Raw genomic sequence first — 22,844 nt, 5'->3', positions numbered from 1 at the left:
GTACGCACCTCTGTCCTCAGGTTTGTTTTTTTATTGGCTTTTTAGTTTTTTGCTTGAAATCAGCATTATTATCCCAGACATGAGTCTAGTGTTTATTTCCCCTAAATATCTCCAATGTATTGTGAACATTTCCTTAATGCTTGAATAAAAAGAGATTCAGTTGAATATCACCTCAATACCTTGTGTGCAAGCGTAATTAATAAGCAAAAGTGTCAAGTTGAAGTTGACTTTTAAATAGTTTTTACTAGCTGTCCCAATAATCATTGTCTTGCCACGACCATGAAGTCAGAAGGAGCTTTAAAAATGGATAAGAGGGATGGGACAATGAAAATCTGACACAGCAGCAGTTGCTGCAGGTGGCTTGGCTGTACAGAGTGGCTTCAGACAGCAGTCACATCTGTCTCTGCTGAGAATGTCCATCACGTGTACTGTAAAAGGTTGTGTTTAATCAATAGTGGCAGGTGAACCTCTCCATAGCAAGCTAGCTAGTTAACGCCAGCTATTAATGAAAACCAGAAACAATTAAGTTAAGATCATAAAATAGTCAAACACTACTTCATATAACAATTACAAATTTACCAAGCACGCCGTGTCCTATTAATTACTGTATGTAATCTGATGTCAGTCACAGGTAGGTGTCCAATAATCATTTGATCCAGTAATTTGGGAAGTGATGTTTGAATAATTGAAAACGAAAAAGATATTTGTATTGAAAAGAATTTTTATTGTCCTTTACACTCTTTGAGACTACATTTTTTTGTTTACAAAAAAAAAAGAAAGAAGAAAAACAAAAACTGGCAGGGTCGATTTTTCAGATTTCAACTGATTCAGATGAACCACAAGAGCCAGCCGGCCTCTCATTTCATCACTCCTTCCCATCTTATATTATTTATTAAAAACAAGCCTGTAGTCCTCTAATATACATGAGAGACTAACACATAATCCCGCACACATATATCACGATTAGAGATGAAATACTTCAGAAGTGCTGGTGAATTCTCAGATTTTAAGGATTTCATCATAAAAAGATGCCCCCACAAACTGCATCTAAAAGATGGATGTATCCACCATGACATCATGTCACGAAGCCTCAAGCTGGTTTTCACCATCTTGGTGTTGAAACAAGTGGGGGAGCTTCTGCCCAGGATTTCAGACAGTACATATACTCTATTAATCCTCATCTGCCTTTATTACAGAGCATAATTTACAACATTTTATGAAATATGACCTAAAACCAGCGTTTGAGTCCAGACTCGCCTCCTGCTGGTCATTAAAAAGACTGCAGACTTCTATTTTCTTACCTTGAAGCCATTTTTTTTTGTTGTCCTCTGCTGTGCAGTGCAACTCGAGCACTTGGAGCATTACCGCTGACGCACCACATTAACACAACATTAGACTTGAATCTAAAGGCAGGCTCATCATGTACAGTATAACACACAGTAAAGTTACACAACCCTCTTTAAACCAAAACCTAATCAACTCATTTTCGCTCATATTTTCTCCTCACAGGTGTTTCAGGACTTTTTTTTCACCTGCGTGCCTTCTCATGTGGGTGGTTAGGCTCCCCGCCTGACTGAAACTTTCCCCACATTTCTCACAAACGTACGGCTTCTCGCCTGTGTGGACTCTCATGTGGACCTTCAAGGAAGTGGTGTAAGCGAAGTCCTTCTGGCATATTTGGCATGAGTACGGCTTCTCGCCCGTGTGAATCCTCGTGTGACTCGTCAACCTGGAAAGGCGAATGAACCTCTTCCCGCAGGTGTTGCAGACGTGAGGCTTCTCGTCCGTGTGTGTCCTCGTGTGCCTTTTAAGCTTTGAGGCGTTGACAAATCTATTCCCGCAGGTGGTGCAGAGGTAAGGCCTCTCACCTGTGTGGGTTCTCATGTGGCAGAGAAAGCTGTTGCTGTGGGCAAAACGTTTGCCGCAGGTTTTGCAAGAATGCCGCTTCTCGCCGGTGTGTATGGCCGTGTGCCTCCTGAACGCCGACGGGTCGTTAAACCTTTTTCCGCAGGTGATGCAGAGGTACGGCTTTTCCCCCGTGTGCGTTCTCATGTGCAGCCGCAGCTTATCGTTTCTTCTGAACGTTTTGCCGCACTTCTCACAGAAGCACGGCCTCTCATCCGTGTGGACTTTCATGTGGAGCTTGAAGGAAGCGCTGTAGTTGAAAACCTTCCCACATGTCATGCAGGAATACGGCTCATCGTCTGCGTGGATTCGTAGGTGATTTTTAAGCGTTGATTCATGTTCAAATGTCTCCGCGCAGGAGCTGCAGGAGTAAAGCGTCCCATCTATATTATTATTCGTAGTACCACAAAGTTCTTTTATTTGTAAACTATTCCTGCAGACTTGTGTGTTTTCATCTGTGTTGTTACAGACTTTCTTTGGTTTCGGCTCCGTTTTTAAGGGCATTCCTGAGTTTTCACATTTGACTCCTTCCTGTTCTCGACTCTCAGGTACAAAACAGGACAGAAGCTTGGCACTGCCCTCACAAACAGGAGTCACCATGAAGGCATCACTTTCCTGCTTTAGCACAAGCTGCTCTCCTTCCTCACTAATGCACAGCTCCTCCTGCTCCTCTTTAATCAGTGAAGGTTTCTGATCCTCTGGATCCAGACTGGCGTTCTTCTCCTGGATAGAGATTTCCTCTTCCTTCTTTGTACAGATGCAGCGTTGGTCTACAGGGACAAAGGGACACGAGGCAAAACGTGAGCAGATCGTTAGTTGGGATGTGACGGTGTGGAGAGACATTTGCCCTCCCCTCCCCGAACAAACACAAAAAAAATGCAGGTATAGAGAAGAACCCAGGTGTCCCAGTTTTCCACTGGGACTTGAACTCAGCTTGCACCAGTGGATCCTTGCGCATCCACTGGTGCACCTGTACTTAAGGTTTTGCAAGTGAGCGAGGGGGATGTTACATGTAGTTTTACACTCTGTAGGAAGGTTTGGAAAGACAAAATGATCCGATTTGTCACGATGAACTTAAAAGGTTAGTGCATCAGTTACTGTTATTTATATAATATTGTTATTCATTGTAAAATAGTTTTAGGCGTTGTCAAAATGCTTCATGTGTGTGGATTAGAGTGTGCATTTGCAAATCTTACTGTGTGCTTGTGGATCACACTATACCCATCTACAAACCCTTGTGAGGCAGTGGAAGAGATCCTAGTTCCTTCCAACAAACATGCCAACACGGGAGGTAGTGAGGAGAGGATAAAAGAAAAGAAACAACGGGCAATATAATAAGATATAAAATAATTTTATATTTAGGGCCACCATAAATAAATGGTGCAGTGTGAGGGGTATAGACACAGTGAGGGTGTTCAAAGAGTCCTCCTCCTCCTGTGCATCCTTGCTTGCTGCTCCTCCAGCAGTCTCTTTTCTCCTCTGTCCCCCTGATACATTTCAGGATTTGAGGCATCCTTCAACATTACTTCTTGCCATTAACTTCCGGGTCACAGCCAGCGGGACGGAGGAGATGAGGAAGCACATATTAGAGAAAAGCCTCAGGTGAAGTAAAGATAATGCGTTACTCAAGGCTAACAACAAGGGAGCTGTCAAATAGTTCGTTTTGCTTAGCTTGCTTGGCTAATAATGAGAGCTGTTTGCATTCTCTAAATATTAAGGAAAGGCGCTTAACTGCTTCTTTTATTGCCTCCTTTAGCAGAGGAGACACTGGACACCACTGAAAGAATAACACCCGCTTCTTCTCGAGGTTTCGCCTTCACATAAATTTATATAACCTCTAAATCCACATAATGAGCTGTATTAAAATAATCAAAGTGTATAGTTTTATAGGTTTGCATTAGCAATATCTGCTGCTGCACTGCAGCATTTAGAGTTATGCTGGCAATACAATATAGAAGCTGTATTGCCAGCATATATGGAACGCCAGGACTGCCATAATGAATTAATTAAATACACCATTAAATAATTAATTAAATGTGGCAATAATTAATTAAAATTGGAATTAATTAATTAAATAAATAGTTATGACACATGTAATTAATTAATTATTGACACATTTAATTAATTATTTATGTATTTCACATTTTAATTAATTATTGACACATTTAATTAATTATTTAATGATATATTTATTTATTTCATTTTGGCAGTCCTGGCGCCTGGCTCTCATCATGAAATAATTTTATCTGTCAGCCTCACCCATCAAACTCAGGAGGCGGGGTTAACGCTGCCCATGCAGCTTCTCTAACATTTGATTGGTTGCCGTGCAAAGTAAGTCAAAACAGGTCGATCCTAGATAATCGATTGCTTGTGTAGACTTGGGGCAGCCAGGTATCCCAGAATGCAGATCAAATCACAGGCAGCAATGGTGGTGGTGTAGTTTTAAAATACCCCGTTTTTCTGTCACCAGCTACACTTTTAACAGTGTTTTAGCCGCGAATGTCGCGCCGTATGTCTGGTCAGGTTGTCAACATAGAACATGTTTGCAAAAGTGCTCAGATGTTTTCAGAGATTTCACTAGCTCTGCTAACAATTAGCATGCAGAGTGCACCCAGGGGGTACGTTAACCGGTTTGTTTACATATTCCACTCTCCGTGTTCCACATGTTGCATTCGCAGATTCTCATTTTCACCGAACGATCGTCTCTTTCCGCCTGGTCTTGTGTCTCTGTGCTTCTGTAACATAAAGAACGAGCTGACATTTTTCTCACGAAACCAGCGATCAGCTCAACAGACCCTCAGTTTACCTGCATGCATCCTCCTCCTCATCTGTCAGCTGTTTAACACCTGCTGCTAATTCAAGAAACACGCCTACGTTAATAATAATAATAATAATAATAATAATGGATACTTTATTGATCCCCATGGGGAAATTACTTGTTTTTCTCTGCATTTGACCCATTCACTCAGTGAAGCAGTGGGCAGCCCACTAAGCAGGCGCCCGGGGAGCAGTGTGTAGGGACGGTACCTTGCTCAGGGGTACCTCAGGGTAGCCGTTAAGTGGATTCGAACCGCCGACCTTCCGATCATGGGGCGACCACTTTACCTACTGAGCTATCCCTGCCCACTGTGATAGTCACAGTTTAACTGGGCAGCCGGTGCTCGATATAAAGCAATGTCAGCGCATTTTTCTGCACAAGATAAGTAAATATAGTGTTTTTCCCGAGCGCAGAGCTGCTGGAGCTTGTTTCCTTACAGAGCACTTTATAGGCGAACAGCTTCATCAGCGGCTGATGTCCAATCACCGGCACACAGCTTTGAAACCTCAGCTGAGTTTTAGCTCTCAGTGGTTAAACGCTGGACTTCATTCACTCAGGTTCTGTCTGTCGGGTCACGTTTACTTCGCTGTTTTATTTACAACTGAGCAAATCGGTTTGGCTGAGGTTAAAGTTACGTTTCATAACTGCATAGTTTCACAGACGTTTAATGGTTCACTGGCACATGTGTTAGACTGAACTATCATCTAAATATCATCTGTTTTTTAATAGTTATTCAACTGTATTCTAAGCACCAGCTGTCTGTTAGAATGTGATTTTTTTTCTCTCTCTGTTGGCAGAGGTATAAAAATGCGCAGGAAAATCTGACGTGCATGGCGAACTTCACCGACGATATTTAGGGAGGAATAAACACACATCAAACATAAATGAACCATTTGCCTGTCTCCATAATTGAGAGCATTTTCTCTTCTTATGTCAACACTCTCTCTCTCTCTCTCTTTTTTTTTTTTTTTTTTTTTTTTTTTTTTTTTTTTTTTGCTTTTTCGGTCATGTTATGTTTACCTGTCAAAGGCTTGTTACAAACTATGAAACACATCGTGCAGACTTCTGGATGTTAGAAGAAAACTAATACTGCTCATGAATGAGACTAAAGGCAGGAAGGTGTCCTTTAAAACTAAACATGTTAATAGGACCTCCCTGTTTATATCATAGTTTATGATATAGCACGTGTATTTCAGTAATAGCCTGCTGAGGCCACTATACGTGCTGGCCTCATATCAAATGTGAAGGCAGACTGAGTCTATGTTTGACGTTTTTTATATCTAATCTTCCTTTTCAAACATTTAAACAGCAGCGAGTCTGCAGCTGAGGGAATACAAACTCAAATTGTCGGAACAGGTTTGCTCGTTTCTTGGATTCATTTGGTGATTTATTAAATGTATAACTGTTATTCTAATCTGCTGCTGAGTCTCTTACACTTTTCTTTATGCTGTATATTTTCACGTCTCTGGAATAGTTGGAAGTTAGATAGTCAGGTGGGAAACTTTGTGTTAACTCATGGAGCTGAGGATATCGTGGACATGCTGACCTCGCTGCGTGGTGTACAGAGCGAGGTCAGCATGATTAATATTCACAATAAAAATATTAGCCGAACATCATGAAGTCTGTATGTGTTTCATAGTGTCGAACAACCTTTGTACAGTTAAAGCCAGCAGTTACTACATGACAGAAACACCAACGTTATCTCTTTTATGCGTTTATACACAGGTCACGCTGATTACTGAACAAAAACCCAAAGATCAGATGTTAAACAGATTTATTTGCTCTCTCTCCTCCTTAAACATGTTTTTAATGTTAGTTATAATTCAGAATTGGCGACTGAAACACGTAGGACACATAAGAACATCAGGAAATAAAACACCGATAAATATAACCTCAGTAAAAGAAGTCAGCGGGGGTTACTACAGCTGTGTACCGGGGCCTGCGCTTTGTCGGTGGGATTGCTTGCGAGGCGAGCGGGTCTATCCCACGCTTTGCCGTGAGACTGGGCAGACATCTCCGAAATCATCGAAACACTTTTGCAAAGAGGCTGTATCTTGACAAACCGACCAGACACATGAAGATTAAACCACTACATTCTCGGCTAAAAAAATATTAAAACGGTATTTGGTGACACACAAACAGGGTTTTTCAAAGCTCAGTTCTGTTAGCTTCCACATGCCGGTTGTTGTGTGCTAGAAACAATGGCCACCAGGCCAAAGCAATGGTTTTGACTCGATCAGCGTTAACCCCGCCCCCTGAGTTTGATGGGTGAGGCTGACAGATAAAATTATTTCATGATGAGAGCCAGGCGCCAGGACTGCCAAAATGAAATAAATAAATATATCATTAAATAATTAATTAAATGTGTCAATAATTAATTAAATGTGTCAATAATTAATTAAAATGTGAAATACATAAATAATTAATTAAATGTGTCAATAATTAATTAAAATGTGAAATATATAAATAATTAATTAAATGTGTCAATAATTAATTAATTACATGTGTCATAACTATTTATTTAATTAATTAATTCCAATTTTAATTAATTATTGCCACATTTAATTAATTATTTAATGGTGTATTTAATTAATTCATTATGGCAGTCCTGGCGTTCCATAAGCATATGCCACCACAGACACCCTGAATTGGCTAAGTGATGGATGAAGGGAATATTTCAGTCACAGAACAACTTTGAAAATGTGGAAAGGAAAGAAAAATATATTTACTGCCTTTTATGAGCCACATGTGCCATGTTCTTTAACATTCATGTGTTTATATGTTTTTGTCATATTGTGTTTCTGTTTGAAAATGTGCTCATTTTGTCCATGTTGCGGACATTGTAGTTTCAACACTGAAGAACACTGTTGACGAGTCTAGTGTAAGTGCGATCTGATCCTCTGAGCGCTGCACTTCTCCTTTCTTAAGACTTTTTCTATTCTTCCTAACACATTTCCATTAAGCAAGTGACTTTCCAGGAATTAGCCAAAAAATTGTAGACTTCTCAACCACACATGGTGTTCTTCCTGGTTAAAAAAAACAGGGTTAGGGTCCACGCCCCTTCATGCGTAAGTAGATAACATAACATGCATCAGTTACAGTTAGTGACAGCTGTCACTGTGCAAGCACGTATGCTATTACAAGCAAAACACTTCTTAGTAATACACTAAGCATAACTATGATATGACCGTTGTAGAGAATGCAATGCGAGTAAGCCTATATTATTCATAACGGGCTTGACAAGATTAGTTCTCACAGTTTCTGTTTGACGGAAGGCCAAAGCCTCACGCTAGGCAACGTAATCATCGAATAAAGCTAAAAACAGTTAGACAAGTTCCCTTTTTCATCAACATTTTACCATATACAGTGGGGCAAAAAAGTATTTAGTCAGCCACCGATTGTGCAAGTTCCCCCACTTAAAATGATGACAGAGCTCAGTAATTTGCACCAGAGGTACACTTCAACTGTGACAGACAGAATGTGAAAAAAAAAAAAATATCCATGAATCCACATGGTAGGATTTGTAAAGAATTTATTCGTAAATCAGGGTGGAAAATAAGTATTTGGTCAATAACAAAAATACGACTCAATACTTTGTAATATAACCTTTGTTGGCAATAACAGAGGTCAAACGTTTACTATAGGTCTTTACCAGGTTTGCACACACAGTAGCTGGTATTTTGGCCCATTCCTCCATGCAGATCTTCTCGAGAGCAGTGATGTTTTGGGGCTGTCGCCGAGCAACACGGACTTTCAACTCCCGCCACAGATTTTCTATGGGGTTGAGGTCTGGAGACTGGCTAGGCCACTCCAGGACTTTCAAATGCTTCTTACGGAGCCACTCCTTTGTTGCCCGGGCGGTGTGTTTTGGATCATTGTCATGTTGGAAGACCCAGCCTCGTTTCATCTTCAAAGTTCTCACTGATGGAAGGAGGTTTTGGCTCAAAATCTCACGATACATGGCCCCATTCATTCTGTCCTTAACACGGATCAGTCGTCCTGTCCCCTTGGCAGAAAAACAGCCCCATAGCATGATGTTTCCACCCCCATGCTTCACAGTAGGTATGGTGTTCTTGGGATGCAACTCAGTATTCTTCTTCCTCTAAACACGACGAGTTGAGTTTATACCAAAAAGTTCTACTTTGGTTTCATCTGACCACATGACATTCTCCCAATCCTCTGCTGTATCATCCATGTGCTCTCTGGCAAACTTCAGACGGGCCTGGACATGCACTGGCTTCAGCAGCGGAACACGTCTGGCACTGCGGGATTTGATTCCCTGCCGTTGTAGTGTGTTACTGATGGTGACCTTTGTTACTTTGGTCCCAGCTCTCTGCAGGTCATTCACCAGGTCCCCCCGTGTGGTTCTGGGATCTTTGCTCACCGTTCTCATGATCATTTTGACCCCACGGGATGAGATCTTGCGTGGAGCCCTAGATCGAGGGAGATTATCAGTGGTCTTGTATGTCTTCCATTTTCTGATGATTGCTCCCACAGTAGATTTTTTCACACCAAGCTGCTTGCCTATTGTAGATTCACTCTTCCCAGTCTGGTGCAGGTCTACAATACTTTTCCTGGTGTCCTTCGAAAGCTCTTTGGTCTTGGCCATGGCGGAGTTTGGAGTCTGACTGTTTGAGGCTGTGGACAGGTGTCTTTTATACAGATGATGAGTTCAAACAGGTGCCATTCATACAGGTAACGAGTGGGGGACAGAAAAGCTTCTTACAGAAGACGTTACAGGTCTGTGAGAGCCAGAGATTTTCCTTGTTTGGGGTGACCAAATACTTATTTTCCACCCTGATTTATGAATAAATTCTTTACAAATCCTACCATGTGGATTCATGGATTTTTTTTTCACATTCTGTCTGTCACAGTTGAAGTGTACCTCTGGTGCAAATTACTGACCTCTGTCATCATTTTAAGTGGGGGAACTTGCACAATCGGTGGCTGACTAAATACTTTTTTGCCCCACTGTATGGTAGTTTGTTTCGACCCTCACATCTTCCAGGTGTTTCCTGTTGACTTACAATTTTCTTAACTCCTCTTTCGTCACTTGTTGCAGGGCAGGGCACAAATGCAATTTCAAGCTAAACGGAAGTCTGGAAGCATAAGGGCCATTCAATTTTGCCCATCTCCAATTTTTAAAATCTGATGGTCCACAATTTCCCCCTCACACACTGAAATCTGAGAAAATGTTTGAACATGTATATGTATAATAATAATATGTAAATAATTTCCCCCAGGGATCAATAAAGTATTCTGATTCTGATGTCAACAACTTTTCAAAATAAAAGCCTGAAGTTCTCTCTCACCATAAAACTGTCCCAATTTTAAACCATAAAAATTTCAGGTAAATGAGAGGGGGTTGAACAGAACATTATACTATAATATATTAATATTATGCTTTAAAGTTGCACTAATTCTAATGGGTCAGATGTTGAACTGTCTGACAATAGGATAACATAAAGTGCCATTAAGGACAGACTCTATAGCAATGTGTCTAATATTTAATTTATTATTTTCTAACAGAGCCTAAGAGTGGGTTAATGTTTTGGCTGTGTGTCTCCAAAAGTTGATTCTGTTCATCTGGACGTAGCTACGTCCAGATGAACAGAATCAACTTTTGGAGATTTACTTACCTGGATGATTGAGAATGCACCAAGACGTTTTGGCTGTGTGGTTTTATTTCATAAAAGTTATATTTCTCTTTAAAAAATATTTTATTGACTCCTAGTAGAATAATGAGCCCCTGTAAAAGCTCACTTTTTCCTAACTCCAGCACTCACACCAAACTCCATTCAAAAAACACGTGTTTTTAATGTTCTGCAGTCAGCCCTCTCTGTGTCCACATGCCGACATAAACGAAACGTTTCTTGTCTTAAACCAGGTGACATGTTGCTGAAACACACCTGCTGCCGTGCTGTATGTTACACACCTATTCTGTGCAGCTTTATTTCGGGGTTCCGGATGGTTTCCAGCAGTCTGCGCTGATGCTCCACTTCTGTCTCGCACTGCTCCATTTTACTTTCAAACTCTGTGAAGATTCCCTCAAATGCTCCATCCAGCCTCACACCAATGACGCTCCTCCACCGACCAACTGAAGACATTGCTGCTGCAACAATTTGCCACACTCATCGGCTACACAGCCATCCGCAACAAGGTTAATAACAGGCTAACGCTACTGTCACTACCCGATCCGTACCGGAAACCCTATCAGTACCCCGCATGCGCAAATTTTACGTCACTTCCTCTCTTTGCCAACATTGCGACATATTTGAATGATACGGTTAGCGCCCAGTTAGCTCCTAGCATTTCTCAGCAGCTCTGCCTCCTTTTCGACTACCGGGACATTTAAACAATGGATAATCCGTATACAAAGAAATTCATGCTTTTCTCCTCAACAGAGAGCGTTCCCCGATTGAACAACAGCGCCGTAAAATAAGAAGAATGGCGCCTAATTACAGAGTTAATAATACAGACTTTGTAATATCTCACGTGTAGATTAATCAGCCAGATGAAGTGTTTACTGACAATTGACAGTGATAGTGGAAATCATCATCACTATTCCAATCAATCCTCTCCACACAGAAGCATAAACACACTCGACTATCACTAAAGCAATTTAACACACGTTTGTAATGGGGCTGATTCAGTTTACAGTAGGGTTCATTCGCTCGGTCAGGGTTAGGGTTAGGGATTTTCTATCAGATCTAGTTGAATAATCATATGATTCAGATCCAGAGCTTGTTTTTTATCCATAAATGTAACAGATGAGAGGAAGAGGCAGAGTTCTTTGTGAAAAGTAAAAAAGGACGGCTTTGTTTTCAGAAAACGACATTTGTGAATGAAGAATTTGCCCATAATAATTATTACATTTAGAACATTTTCAAGCTTATTTTCTTTTCTTAGAGAACCAAAGTTAATATCATTTTTAGAAAATTCAAGTAAGTTTGGAATCTTTGGAAAGAGCCAGTAGTGCACATCGTTCAACAGGGCTTTACAGAATATACAATTATAAAATAAATGTTCTGTTGATTCAATATCCCCATCACAAAAAGAGCAAGAATTATTATCAATAACAAAGCTATTATCAATCCCTTAGCTTTGGGAGGAATGGGAAGTTTAAGGTAATTTTTTCTGATCTCTTTCTTTTGATCACAAGAGAACAGATGTGAAATGGAATTTGGATTGGATCTATAAGGGAAAAAACATTAATAAATAATTCCCTAATTTGGGAGTTTTTTAGACTGTTAGCTGTAATGTTATGCCCATTTACCAAGAGTTCAGGGAGGTCAGGGGATCTATAGTCAGGGTCTTGAAAAAGATTATATGCTGTACATAGAATGTTTTGAGGGATAGCCTTAGTAATTTTTTGAAATTCTTTGTTATTTATTTGCAGATTATAATTCGTGGTGAAATCTTCTAATAAAAATTTACCTCTATCATTTAACAAATGCATCACTGACCAGATGCCCTTATCGTACCATTTCTTTGATAAAGATTGATTTGTTTCCAACGTTTATGTAACGACAGTTCCATAGGGGAGTGTTGTGTGGGCTATACTTATGTTTGTATATTAATTTCCAGTATAATAAAACTTGCTGGTGAAAGGAAGAAAGCTTTATGGGGAGTTTTGTTTTATGTCAAAATCACATCTAAGTAAAAGATTAATTCCGCCTAGATCTGAGAATATTTTGCTTGGAATGTGAAACCAAAGGCTATTTTGACTTCTTAGCCAATTTATTTTTAGGGTGCCATTTAAGCTGTCAAATTCAATAGCTTGCAAACGTCCATCTTCAAAATGTTTGACTAAATTACCTTGCCTAATATAGTGGGTTTTGCGTTTCCATATAAAATCAAAGTTTAGCTGGTTATTAGATTTGATTGCTGGTTTAGGCACTCCTACCGCATATGCAGGATATACTAGCCTTTCCATTTTGGTGAGAAAAATTCTACCCAAAATCAATAAGTCTCTGAGCCCAGTTATTTAAATAAGTTCTACAAATTTGGATTTTCTCCCAAATATTAAGGTAATCTAAATCAGTCTTATTCTTGGTTATATACACACCCAAATATTTGACAGTGGATTTAACAGGAATATTAAAAGTGTTAGAAATAGTACAATCATTTAAGGGTAAGATCTCACATTCGTTTAAATTTAGATTTAACCCTGAAGCTTTTGAGAAAGTTTCAATAATCTGCAGAATTTTGGGGATTTCATTCGGGTTATTTAGGAAAATAGTTGTATCATCGGCTAACTGGCTGAAGGGACACAGCTAGTGACACGCCCAGCGGTTTCAATTTATTTCCGCCGGATGTCGGTGGATGTCCGGAAGTATGTAGGTGGAGTTTAATTTTTTCTGTTATTATTTCCATTTATTTAGCATAAAAAAATACAGGCAATTGAATGCAATTAATAACATAACAGTTAAAAAAAAGAATTTCAAACACATTAAATTAATTTAATAAGAAGGTTTAAGGCTTTGTAAATAAAGTTCAATTTGATTTTTGGTATAAGCGCTGGTGTATGAGTGAGATACTATAGGTACAAAAACGTTAATGTGTATAGTATAAAGTGCATTATAAGAGTTTCAAACTTTCTCCAGGTAGTAAATAATATTCATTTTCTGTATTTCAATCTTCTTCTTCTTTTGTCACTTATCCAGGTCAAGATTATGGAGGCAGCTGTCTAACTAGAGCAGACTTCCTGGTCAGCTCCTCTGATGGGGATACCAAGGATTTACCAAGCCAGCTGAGAGGCATAAACAGTCCAGTGTGTGACTGGGTCAGTTGGGCCTACCCAAAACACCTTACTTAGCAGACATCCATAAGGTCCTAGTCAGTACCCAAGCCACCTCAGCTGGCTCTTTTCAGTGAGTCACCTTTCTCCTCTGAGCCTCTCCTGAATGACATGATCTCGAATGATCCCAGGGGCTGTTTTCCCTGGTCTCCAGAGGCAAATTAGTCCCAGGTGTGTGGTCAGGCTACAAGTGATTCAAAGCAAGGAATGAAGTCACCTCACTTGGTGCAGGATTATCTGGTCCTTAGCCATGGAGCTTGGTTTGGCCTGGCCCCTCCTATGATACCACATAAGCTGGCTATAGAGACACTGAAGGTTACACATGTGACGCTTTCTATAGAAATCCAAAACAGCCAAAAAAATATCTTAGAAGCAAGTCTTGAAAATCTTATGGGAAATTATTTAGAAGCTTTATCTAATTTGAATTTAATTTTTAATAAAATCATCAGCCAAGTTTGATGGAAATGACTGCTGTCAGTTTGAATTTTGTATTTTTATCGTGTCCTCTTCTCTGTTTTCATTACACATAACTTTGTTTCACCATCACTAAAACTTTTATAAGGCAGGTATGATAGTAGTGTGTGAATCAGTGCTGCTACCATTAAATTTCTCCTGCTGATATACAAACATAAAATTGTCAGGAAACCTCTGTACCTCCTGCAGGATCTGTTCGCCATCACAACCGGACATAAAACCCAGTGTAAAGCCTCCATCCAGCCCTGCCATGTTTTCTCTCTTTGAATTGCTCCCCATTGGAGGCGTTTTATGCCTCCGGCGAAGAAAGAATATTTACAACAAGCTGGAATTTTAAACATGAAGCTGGGTTTGTTTTCTCTGTTTTTTCTCACTTTCCAGAGAAGGTCGTAGTGGCTGCTTTATGGCCAACATATTAGAGCTGGGTGACAGCCGGCCTGCAGTATCACCACTCAAGGACTAGATGTGATTCTTGGCCATTGCAGTTCTCTGACTCTGAGAGAGAACGAGGCTTTGTTATGAGTACCCAGCTCCCTAATCTCTTCTCCCAGCGCCCTTCTGTCCTTGGTGAAGCCTGACCTGAACACTGCGTGCCGGTGTGAATGCAGAACGTTTTGTCTGGCTTTTGCCCAAGGCTGCCGCAGGTTTTGGTGAGTAACGAGTCACGCTCTCAACAGCGTTTCCTGTGGAAATAAATAGCCGCACGTATGATATTAGAGTATATGTGGATAGTGCTTTCATCTGTGACCTGTCCTTTGAGCTACGCAGGATAAACACAGCGAAGCCATAAATCAAAAGGAAGGTGTTCCAAGGCACTCGTCGAGCAGAAAATAAAGAGCAAAACAGAGGGGTGTTGCTTTTGCTGCTTCTTTATTTATTTATTTTCAAATAGAAAATATGAAAATGAACTCTCTGGCCCCTGGGCCTAAATCAGCATGACACAACAACAGTGTAGAAAGAAGAAAAAATGGAAATTAAAATGAAAACGCACAGCAAGCTTTCTCGTAAGTTTATACTATTGGTTCTTACAACACAAGAACAAGCTGTAGAGGAATCCAGTGGCTTTCATGTCGGCCACATACAAACACAAAGTCGGGATGCTGTGTGACATGTAAATAAAACACACAATGCAGTGATGTGCAAATCTCATATGTTTAATTCACAATAGAAAACAGAAAACACATCAAAAGTTTCAACTGAGTAAAAGAAATATTATTTTAAGAATATTTTAAGAAAAATATCAGCTCGATCTGAATTCCATTTAAGGTCTCAGAAAATTTGGAACCCGGGCAACAGAAGGCTGGAAAAGTAGTTTAACGTGGCAAATGGTCAGTAATGTGACTGGGAGGATTTTAGAGAGACAGAGTTTCTCAGATGATGGACAGAGGTTGAATATCTCATCATCTGCCCCACAAAATATGATCAAAAGACTGAAAATCTGGAGAAATCTCTGTGCGCAAGGGACAAAGCCATCAGTCAGTTCTGGATGCCTATGATCTTTGGGCCCTCAGGCAGCACCACATTAAAAACAGACCTGGCTCTGTGATGGAAAGCACTGCATGGGCTCAGGAACACCTCCAGAAATCCCTGTTTGTGAGCACAAAAGCTCTATCATACAAAGAGGAAGCCATATATGAACATGATCCAGTCATGCTGCTGTCTTCTTTGGGCTAAAGCTCATTTAAAATGGACTGAAAGTGGAAAGCTCTTCTGAGGTCAGAGAATTTTCAGTTTGAAACATTTGTGCTCTATTCCCAAAGAGAAGGACCACCCGGCTTGTTTTTTAAGTCCTGCCTCTCTGATGGTATTGGGGCTGCAGTGCCCATGGAATTGGTAGCTTGCACATCTGGAAAGACTCCACTAAAGCTTTACAAAGATTTTAAAACTTATGAATATCAATTTTTATCAACACAATTTTTTTAACATGAGAGAATATGAAAAAAATTAAAAAAAATTTCCCTAAAAATATGTTTTATAGTTCTTGTATTGTTGAATTGTCTTTGTTTATTACAGCTGAAATAAAAACTCTCAATATGATATTTACAATTTTTTTTCATTGTGCCATAATGTCCTAAAATTTCAAACTAACACAGTTGCACTAGAGGAGGTACAAGCCTATTTACTCTTAAACTGGTTTAAACTGGTTGATGACAATGATTTGCGTGCAGTTATGAAAAAATTCTGACAAGTTCAGCTATTTATGGTGAAAAATATTGTCAGTATTAATTTTACGTGAAATAAATAATGCGATATGTAACCAGATATGACACGTCACTTAAGTAACAATGAAAAAGGTTTCTTAAGCCGTTTGTATGTTATTTATATTTTTCTTAATTCTTGAAAATGACAGGACACATTTACAGTGGACAACATTCATTAGTGAGAGCTTATGCTTTTTCAAATGTCAGTTGTCATGCTACTTAAATGAATGTATTTTCTCTTCTAATAAACAATAACAATCACCTTGCTCATAAAACTTAAAAATAAATCCTCCTCCCTCGTGTCCCTGCTACGATGACCCATAGTGATGAACCACATAGAAAAAGAAGTAAAAGTTGAAGCTGTACTGTGTACAAGTGGTAGAGCTTGTAAGAAACACTTATAAAGTTCCACCTGTCCTCACTAAGGTGTTTACTGTCTGTTTATAGCCACAGACAAGAAAGTAATACCTCAGGACCTGCAGTTATACCTCCTATAGACTCACTGATGTAGTAAATCACTCTGCAAAGCACCACGTGTATGGCAGGAGACCATATTCAACCCTGTAATTAATGTTCCAAATGGATAGTTTTTATTAAAGCATGAGAATCACTCAAATTTTTAGCCTCTGTAAACCAGCTGTGAGATCAATAATAATAATGAATCCTGCGTCTCATCCTACCTGCATATTTCCTGCTCTAAATGCCCAGCATCTGTTGCCATTTCCAGGAGGAAATAGCTTTTTTATATCTGAACTAAATGAACAGCCTTATAATGGGCAATGGAGAGCACGGACATGATGAAACATACAGCTGGGGTCTTTCTGCTGATGTTCAGTTTATTAAACTAAGGCAAGGACGCCTCCTGTTGGTCATGTAGGATCTGTAAAACAGGCAACAGGAGAGAAAAAACATGAGTCACCTGCCATTAACAATAAAGTGACAGTAAAGGTTTACAGAGAACATTTAACAGAACATAAAATTTCATTTTACCCTCATTTTTTTCATGCATAACCCAAATTGCATCTCATACAACTGCAAGACTGACCTGTGTAATGATTTGCTGCCAGAACTTCACAGTCTGTTGAATAGTGATGTGACCACAGTGTCTACAGACAGGTGCTTGTGGTTGCCTATGGATACCACCCGTGGGATTTGCACCTATGGGCCGGTTCATGGCTCAGTAGTTGTTAATCATTTGTAAGTAAACACTTTATACTCAAAGCCTGCTTCATATTATTCTTTTGTAAAGTAACTGCATTTCTCACACATTCTGCTGAAACTATTTGTTAATCAGTCAAACTTAAAATGCTCTAAAATAAATAAAATTGTCTAAACTATTTTGAATTCTTTGTTACTTATGTTTCTCGCCTCATTTGCTGCTGTAATGATTGAAGAATCATTCATTTTACTTTCTTTGAACTTATTGGGAAAAAATGCTTAATGCACTGAAAGTAAAACTCTCAATTTACTCATCTACTTACTTTATGCTTCAGTCAATGCACCGGATTTGTTTAACCTTGCCTTTCCTGCTTGTTAATGCCTGCATCTGATTCCTAGACTTACTCTATTTTACCTTTTATACATATCTTTTATGGCTTTGTGCTTTTAACATGTTTTTCTTGATATGCAGTTTATGCTATTCCTGTGTATTAGTGACACTGACCTGTTAGCATACTTGGGGCTTTGTTATGGTCCTATCCTCCTGACTACCAGCAATGCAAATTTGTCCTCTGTAGAACACCTTTCTAAACCTGAATATCTCCCATGCACTGCATACTACAGAATTGCCTCCTTTGGGTATCTACAGAGGACATTTAGGACTTTCCAATGATACCAAATGTGAAGGGGTGGAGCTTTGGGAACTTTAGTTTTTTCATTAAGGAACATGGCGGCCATCGCTGCAAGCACATTTTATGGGAAGAAGAAAAGTAAGTGCATAAAACTTCTTATTGAGCAATTTTTAGCTATAAATGTTGTTAACATATTTTAAAGTCTCTTAATAACACATTAAAACATAGTATGCTTAATTCTAACTTCATTTTAGTATAGTATTGAAGTGTTTAAAAATGTCCTCCGTAGTGGACATTTGTAGTCATTTCCTCCATTTTGTTCTCTTTTTTTAAATGACCAGAAAAGGAGTCCTTTTTAGAAGAAAAAAGAAATTTATTGCAGTTTGATGAGGGAAACTCAGATCTTGAGTTGTCTGATGAAGAAGATCATACACTGAAAAAAGTCTAACATGCAGTCATTCATTCAATCTAATAAGTGCCATTCAAAACAGAATAAAATCATTGATTTGATTGTGAAACCCTTTCTTTTTGCATTTTAAAATACCACTTTTGATTTGGATGAAACTAAATATCTGTACAAAGGACACAACGCAAAGTTTTTGATTTCTCTCAAAACATATATTTCTTTTCATGTTGAACAGATAATATCTTTAATTTGAGTCAAAGTGATTTGCACTTGAACACGCCCACCAGAAATAGACCGGGACCCATTTTTATTCTGCATGGCTGCTGGAAACATCGTGTCACATCTTTGATTAATTTCATCTGAAAATAAACGTAAGTAAAGCCAAGTGTGTTACAAAAGCTTTTATAATTTGTATTGCCAAAATTGCAGAAAATAACCCCATTTAAGCTGGGTCGACAGCCACTAGGGTTGCCAACTCCCTGAAAAATAAATAAGGGACACCTCGTGGCCAGGGCCGGGCGACCCAGTTGTCTTCACCCTTCCCAGTGTGGTGAATTTTCTAGCTCTTTTTTTGTGTGTGAAATTATTTTTTTAACCATTTGACTTGAAGTTGATTTAAGTAGATGCATATTCTATTCTTTGTGATATGAACACATGTGAAACAAATGATCATTTAGCCATTTATTTTTAGCTCAAAATGACAACATTAACACAGTAAAACAGGCCTCTTTCTTAAACAGAAGCCTGTCATGCTTAACTTTTGAGAATATAAGTAAATCTTTCTTTAAAAGAACTCTGTCCTGCTTAACTTAAAATAATAGAAAACAATAGAAAGAAAAATATTCTTGTAACAGTGCACATTTAGTGCATTTAGTACAATTGGCTTCAGTTGAGGTATTATTTCAGCTTTTCTAATGCTAATCAGCTGCTCCTGTTTGTAAACCCGCTTGTTCCCATGATTACGCATCATAACTCATCATCATTATTCATCTATGTATTACTTTTATGTATTAGTCATCAATTTGTTGTAATCATCTATCCTTGCAGTTGTTTATTACACAAAATAAATTATATTATCACACTTCTGGCCACATAGCGCTGATATTCACTGCACATGCCCATATTAACGTTTTCCAGCCAGGTGTTTTCCTTTTCCCATTCTTCCCTTTCTCTGAGGGGAACAAACATTGCTGCTCTAATGCTGGGCTCACACTGTGCGATTTTTGGCCCATTTTGAGCCGATTTTTGAGTGATCGGACCGATTTTGGCCTTCATCGTGCGTCGTGTAGTATACGTGGGGTAACGAGAAGTGATTAACACCTCACGACCAGCTCCCGATCATCAATCGCTCGTGAGGGTGTCACCACAGGCGCTCACACTGCTCACGCGCAAACGTAAACGTTGGTGAAAAAGATGGAGCAGCACAGCTGTGCAGCGTGTGATCTGGACACAAGCGATGGAGGCACAACTTGTAGAACTTTGGAAAGCTCATCCGAGCCTTTTCGATGTGGCATCACAAAATTATCACGACCACAACAACCGTGAAAATAGTTGGATTTACACTGCTGCTCAATCACAGCTGCCTGATCAATGTTTTTCATTAGCAATTTAGCAAAGTTGATGGTAGTGGTGTGTCTGTGTGAGTGAAAGACAGAGAGAGCGAGCGACAGATTTTCTGTTATAACCTTCATGTTATGGAGGCACAGTGTGAGCACTCAGGTCGCATCAGAGCATCGGGCGGTATAGTGTGAGAGTACATCGTGACATACGAACTTCTAACCCCTGCGAGTCAATCGTGCAGTTTGAGCAGGAGCTGAATAACGTGACTGAAAAAAATCGCACAGTGTCTGCCCAGCTTTAGGTGTACTGTCATCCGAGACTTGCACCGCAGAGTCGGCGTTTGTTCCCCTGTTGGCCATGCTTCTTGTTGTGGTCATCTGTTGTCTTCCGGTATTTTCTCCGCAAGCGACCTTTCCTCGACCAATGAGATGAGCGGTAATCTGAATTGTCATACTCGAATTGTCATAAGTGTGCTGTCAGCTCATTGGTCACAAAGCAGGAGAGGGGCTGGGAATTATGTTTTCAAACAAAGTGTTAATTCCATAAACATTTATAGACTACTTTTGATTCTCACTGTATTACGGGACAAAGTGCGTCCCTTATTAGCTCAATACGGGACGTGTACTTTTGTTTCGAAATACGGGACGATTCCGTATTTTAAGGGACGGTTGGCAACCCTAACAGCCACCCCTAATTTTTGCATGATTGTAGCTGCTAGCTACAAGCTAGCTAGCTATCCGGCGCGACGTTAGAACTGGTTACCAGAAACCGACCATCACAGTCAGGAATGCAAGTTAGGCAAAAAGCCGTTTTTTACCAGTATACTAACTAGCTAGCGTTACCACGATGCATCGGTGGTGGATACAGCTAGCTAGCATAAGTTCATAGTTCATAACATTCATAGTATAACTCCGTGCTCCGCTTCGTTTTAATTTTTCTGGTGAGCGCGCGGTTTCTAGACACAAGCTTGTGTTTGTGCGCGCACGTTTGTCTCTGTCTCTCTTCATATAAATATCTGTGTGTTATGTGTGTGTACACCGAGCGCAAAAGATAATTATTAATGTGCATGATTTAGAGACAGAAATAACACGCCAGCATATAAGATCAATGACATAAGACTAATTCCTTCAATTGACTTTCAGGCGCGGCTCGGAAAAATGTGCATTTTCTGAAGAAATTTTAATTTTAACAGCATTAAATTGACCCTATGCCAAACTTAGTTGCTAATGGCTGGTCTGTAGACTGTTTGGTAAACCTAAATCAAATTATAGTACTAGCTTTTTATAAGGATGTGTATGTCATGTTACGTATTTCTTGGTTTTTCTATGTTATGTGTTTTATAGAGAAGTAACATTATTCTTTTTTTTTCTGTATGCTTTCAGAACCACAGATCGCTCCATCCATTCCATGGCTGAAGCATACATTTTCATTTAATCTGAACAGGTATCATTTTGCATTTACACTGCACATCCTTTTTAAACATTTCATAATAATCTAGACCCTCCATCATTATCCTCTCATTCACCTTGCTGATGTGTTGAGGACTTGATAAAAGAATACATGGTATGTCCATATCTGTTCTGTCTCTACATGAGATGCAGTCTCTTGATGTAAATTTGACAACTCTGCTATTAAATGCAATGATTAATGTAGGACAGCAACGATTAATCAACTCATCAAGTTAATATCTTAGGGTTCTGTATTGTTTTCTTTTTTTTTCTTGGGCTTTGTGGAACATTTATGAAAATTTTCCACCATTGATTTAATTTAATGATTATGCAATTCACAATCTGATTAGTCAAATAATTGTTCTAATAGTCTGTGACCAAACAACTATCAAAATAGTAGTTTATTATGGTCAAAGATTTATCAGGTGTGCCAGACTTCAGTTCTTCACTTGTACATTTTGTTCCATATTTTACCTCAAGATATCCCAGAAAGATGAAGCTGAGGAAGAGCTGCAGAGTAACCACCATGGCACTCTTCATCTTCAGGGACAACTCAAGCCTCCTACATCAGCGTCGAGACATCGGGATAATCATTGATGGTGTGGAAGTCCTGAATGAGTTGCCTTCTGTGGCAGCTGGAGTGGCAATGGTCTTTGGACTCTGTTATGCTCTTAAAATGGAATATCCACGAGGATTCAGGTTCACCTTTGAGGCTCTTCAAAAGATTATGATGGAGCTTGACTTTAACAAGATGACCTCTAAGATTCGCAAACTTAATTGTGAACTTAACACTGCACAGTAGTGTGTTTGCATGCATGTGTGGATGTGTATGTGCACATGCATGTGCATGTGTGCTTGGTTATTTTCTTGGTTGGCCTGCAGTGGTATTCTACATTCAAAAATTATAAGAACACCCATTTGAAAGGGAGATTTAAGTTGATTTCATTGATACATGTGTAGATTTTTTTTTACATTGTACAGGCACAGTGCACATATAAACATTTTTGAGTACTTGCAAATTGGTTTAAAAAGAGTTTTTATAATGGTTTTATGCCAGTTTTAGACAGGTTGCAGGTTTTATACTGGTTTTCAAAAGGTTGCAGGTTTTATAAAACAAACATTTCTCTAATCATTTCTGCCGTAGCACTAAATCTGTATATTACTAATCCTCTCTATTGATTATAGTTAAAATGGTTTGGAACAATAAATAATTTTGAAATAATTGGTTGGCCAACTGTCTTGTTTTTTATAGGAAATGCAGAGCATTTTTGAACTGAAATAAAATGAAATGTAAAAAATATAGTTTGAATATATGTAAATCAATTACCTGGCTTCAACACAAACATATTAGTTCATGTTAATTTGGTTCGATGTGAATACATTAGGTTGGTTAAATTTCAATATATTAGCTTGGTTCAATAATTAAAATATGGTTCTATGTA

The 22,844-nt window shown here is 39.1% G+C and overlaps 1 protein-coding gene and 1 long non-coding RNA gene across 2 annotated transcripts; one reads left to right on the top strand and one right to left on the bottom strand.

Moving 5' to 3' along the window:
* Positions 1–714: 714 nt before the first annotated feature.
* On the bottom strand, positions 715–10,934 carry LOC146649714 (uncharacterized). Its single transcript, XM_085387160.1, has 2 exons — positions 10,659–10,934; positions 715–2,675 (listed from the first exon to the last, which is right to left on the bottom strand). The coding sequence occupies exons 1-2, from the start codon at positions 10,828–10,830 to the stop codon at positions 1,504–1,506; spliced, it is 1,344 nt and encodes a 447-aa protein (XP_085243286.1). The 5' UTR covers positions 10,831–10,934; the 3' UTR covers positions 715–1,503.
* Positions 10,935–20,403: 9,469 nt separating this feature from the next.
* LOC146649713 (uncharacterized) lies at positions 20,404–22,014 on the top strand. The gene is made up of 3 exons (XR_014908299.1): positions 20,404–20,894; positions 21,337–21,397; positions 21,883–22,014. It is a non-coding gene; the product is annotated as an uncharacterized LOC146649713 (long non-coding RNA).
* Positions 22,015–22,844: the final 830 nt, after the last annotated feature.

The sequence above is a fragment of the Rhamphochromis longiceps genome, linkage group LG17 (genome assembly GCF_057381845.1).
Source record: "Rhamphochromis longiceps isolate RC_006_pf linkage group LG17, R_longiceps_female_GT1.1, whole genome shotgun sequence".
Classification (NCBI taxonomy): Eukaryota; Metazoa; Chordata; class Actinopteri; order Cichliformes; family Cichlidae; genus Rhamphochromis; species Rhamphochromis longiceps.
Note: the sequence above shows the minus strand (reverse complement) of the source record. Positions and strands in the feature narration are given on the sequence as shown.

Coding starts and splice junctions, on each gene's coding strand:
- LOC146649714 (XM_085387160.1), bottom strand. CDS start 10,830: ATGTCTTCAGTTGGTCGGTGGAGGAGCGTCATTGGTGTGAGGCTGGAT. Junction 2,676..10,658: donor AATAAAGCTGCACAGAATAG/GTGTGTAACATA, acceptor TTGTCCCTGTAG/ACCAACGCTGCATCTGTACA.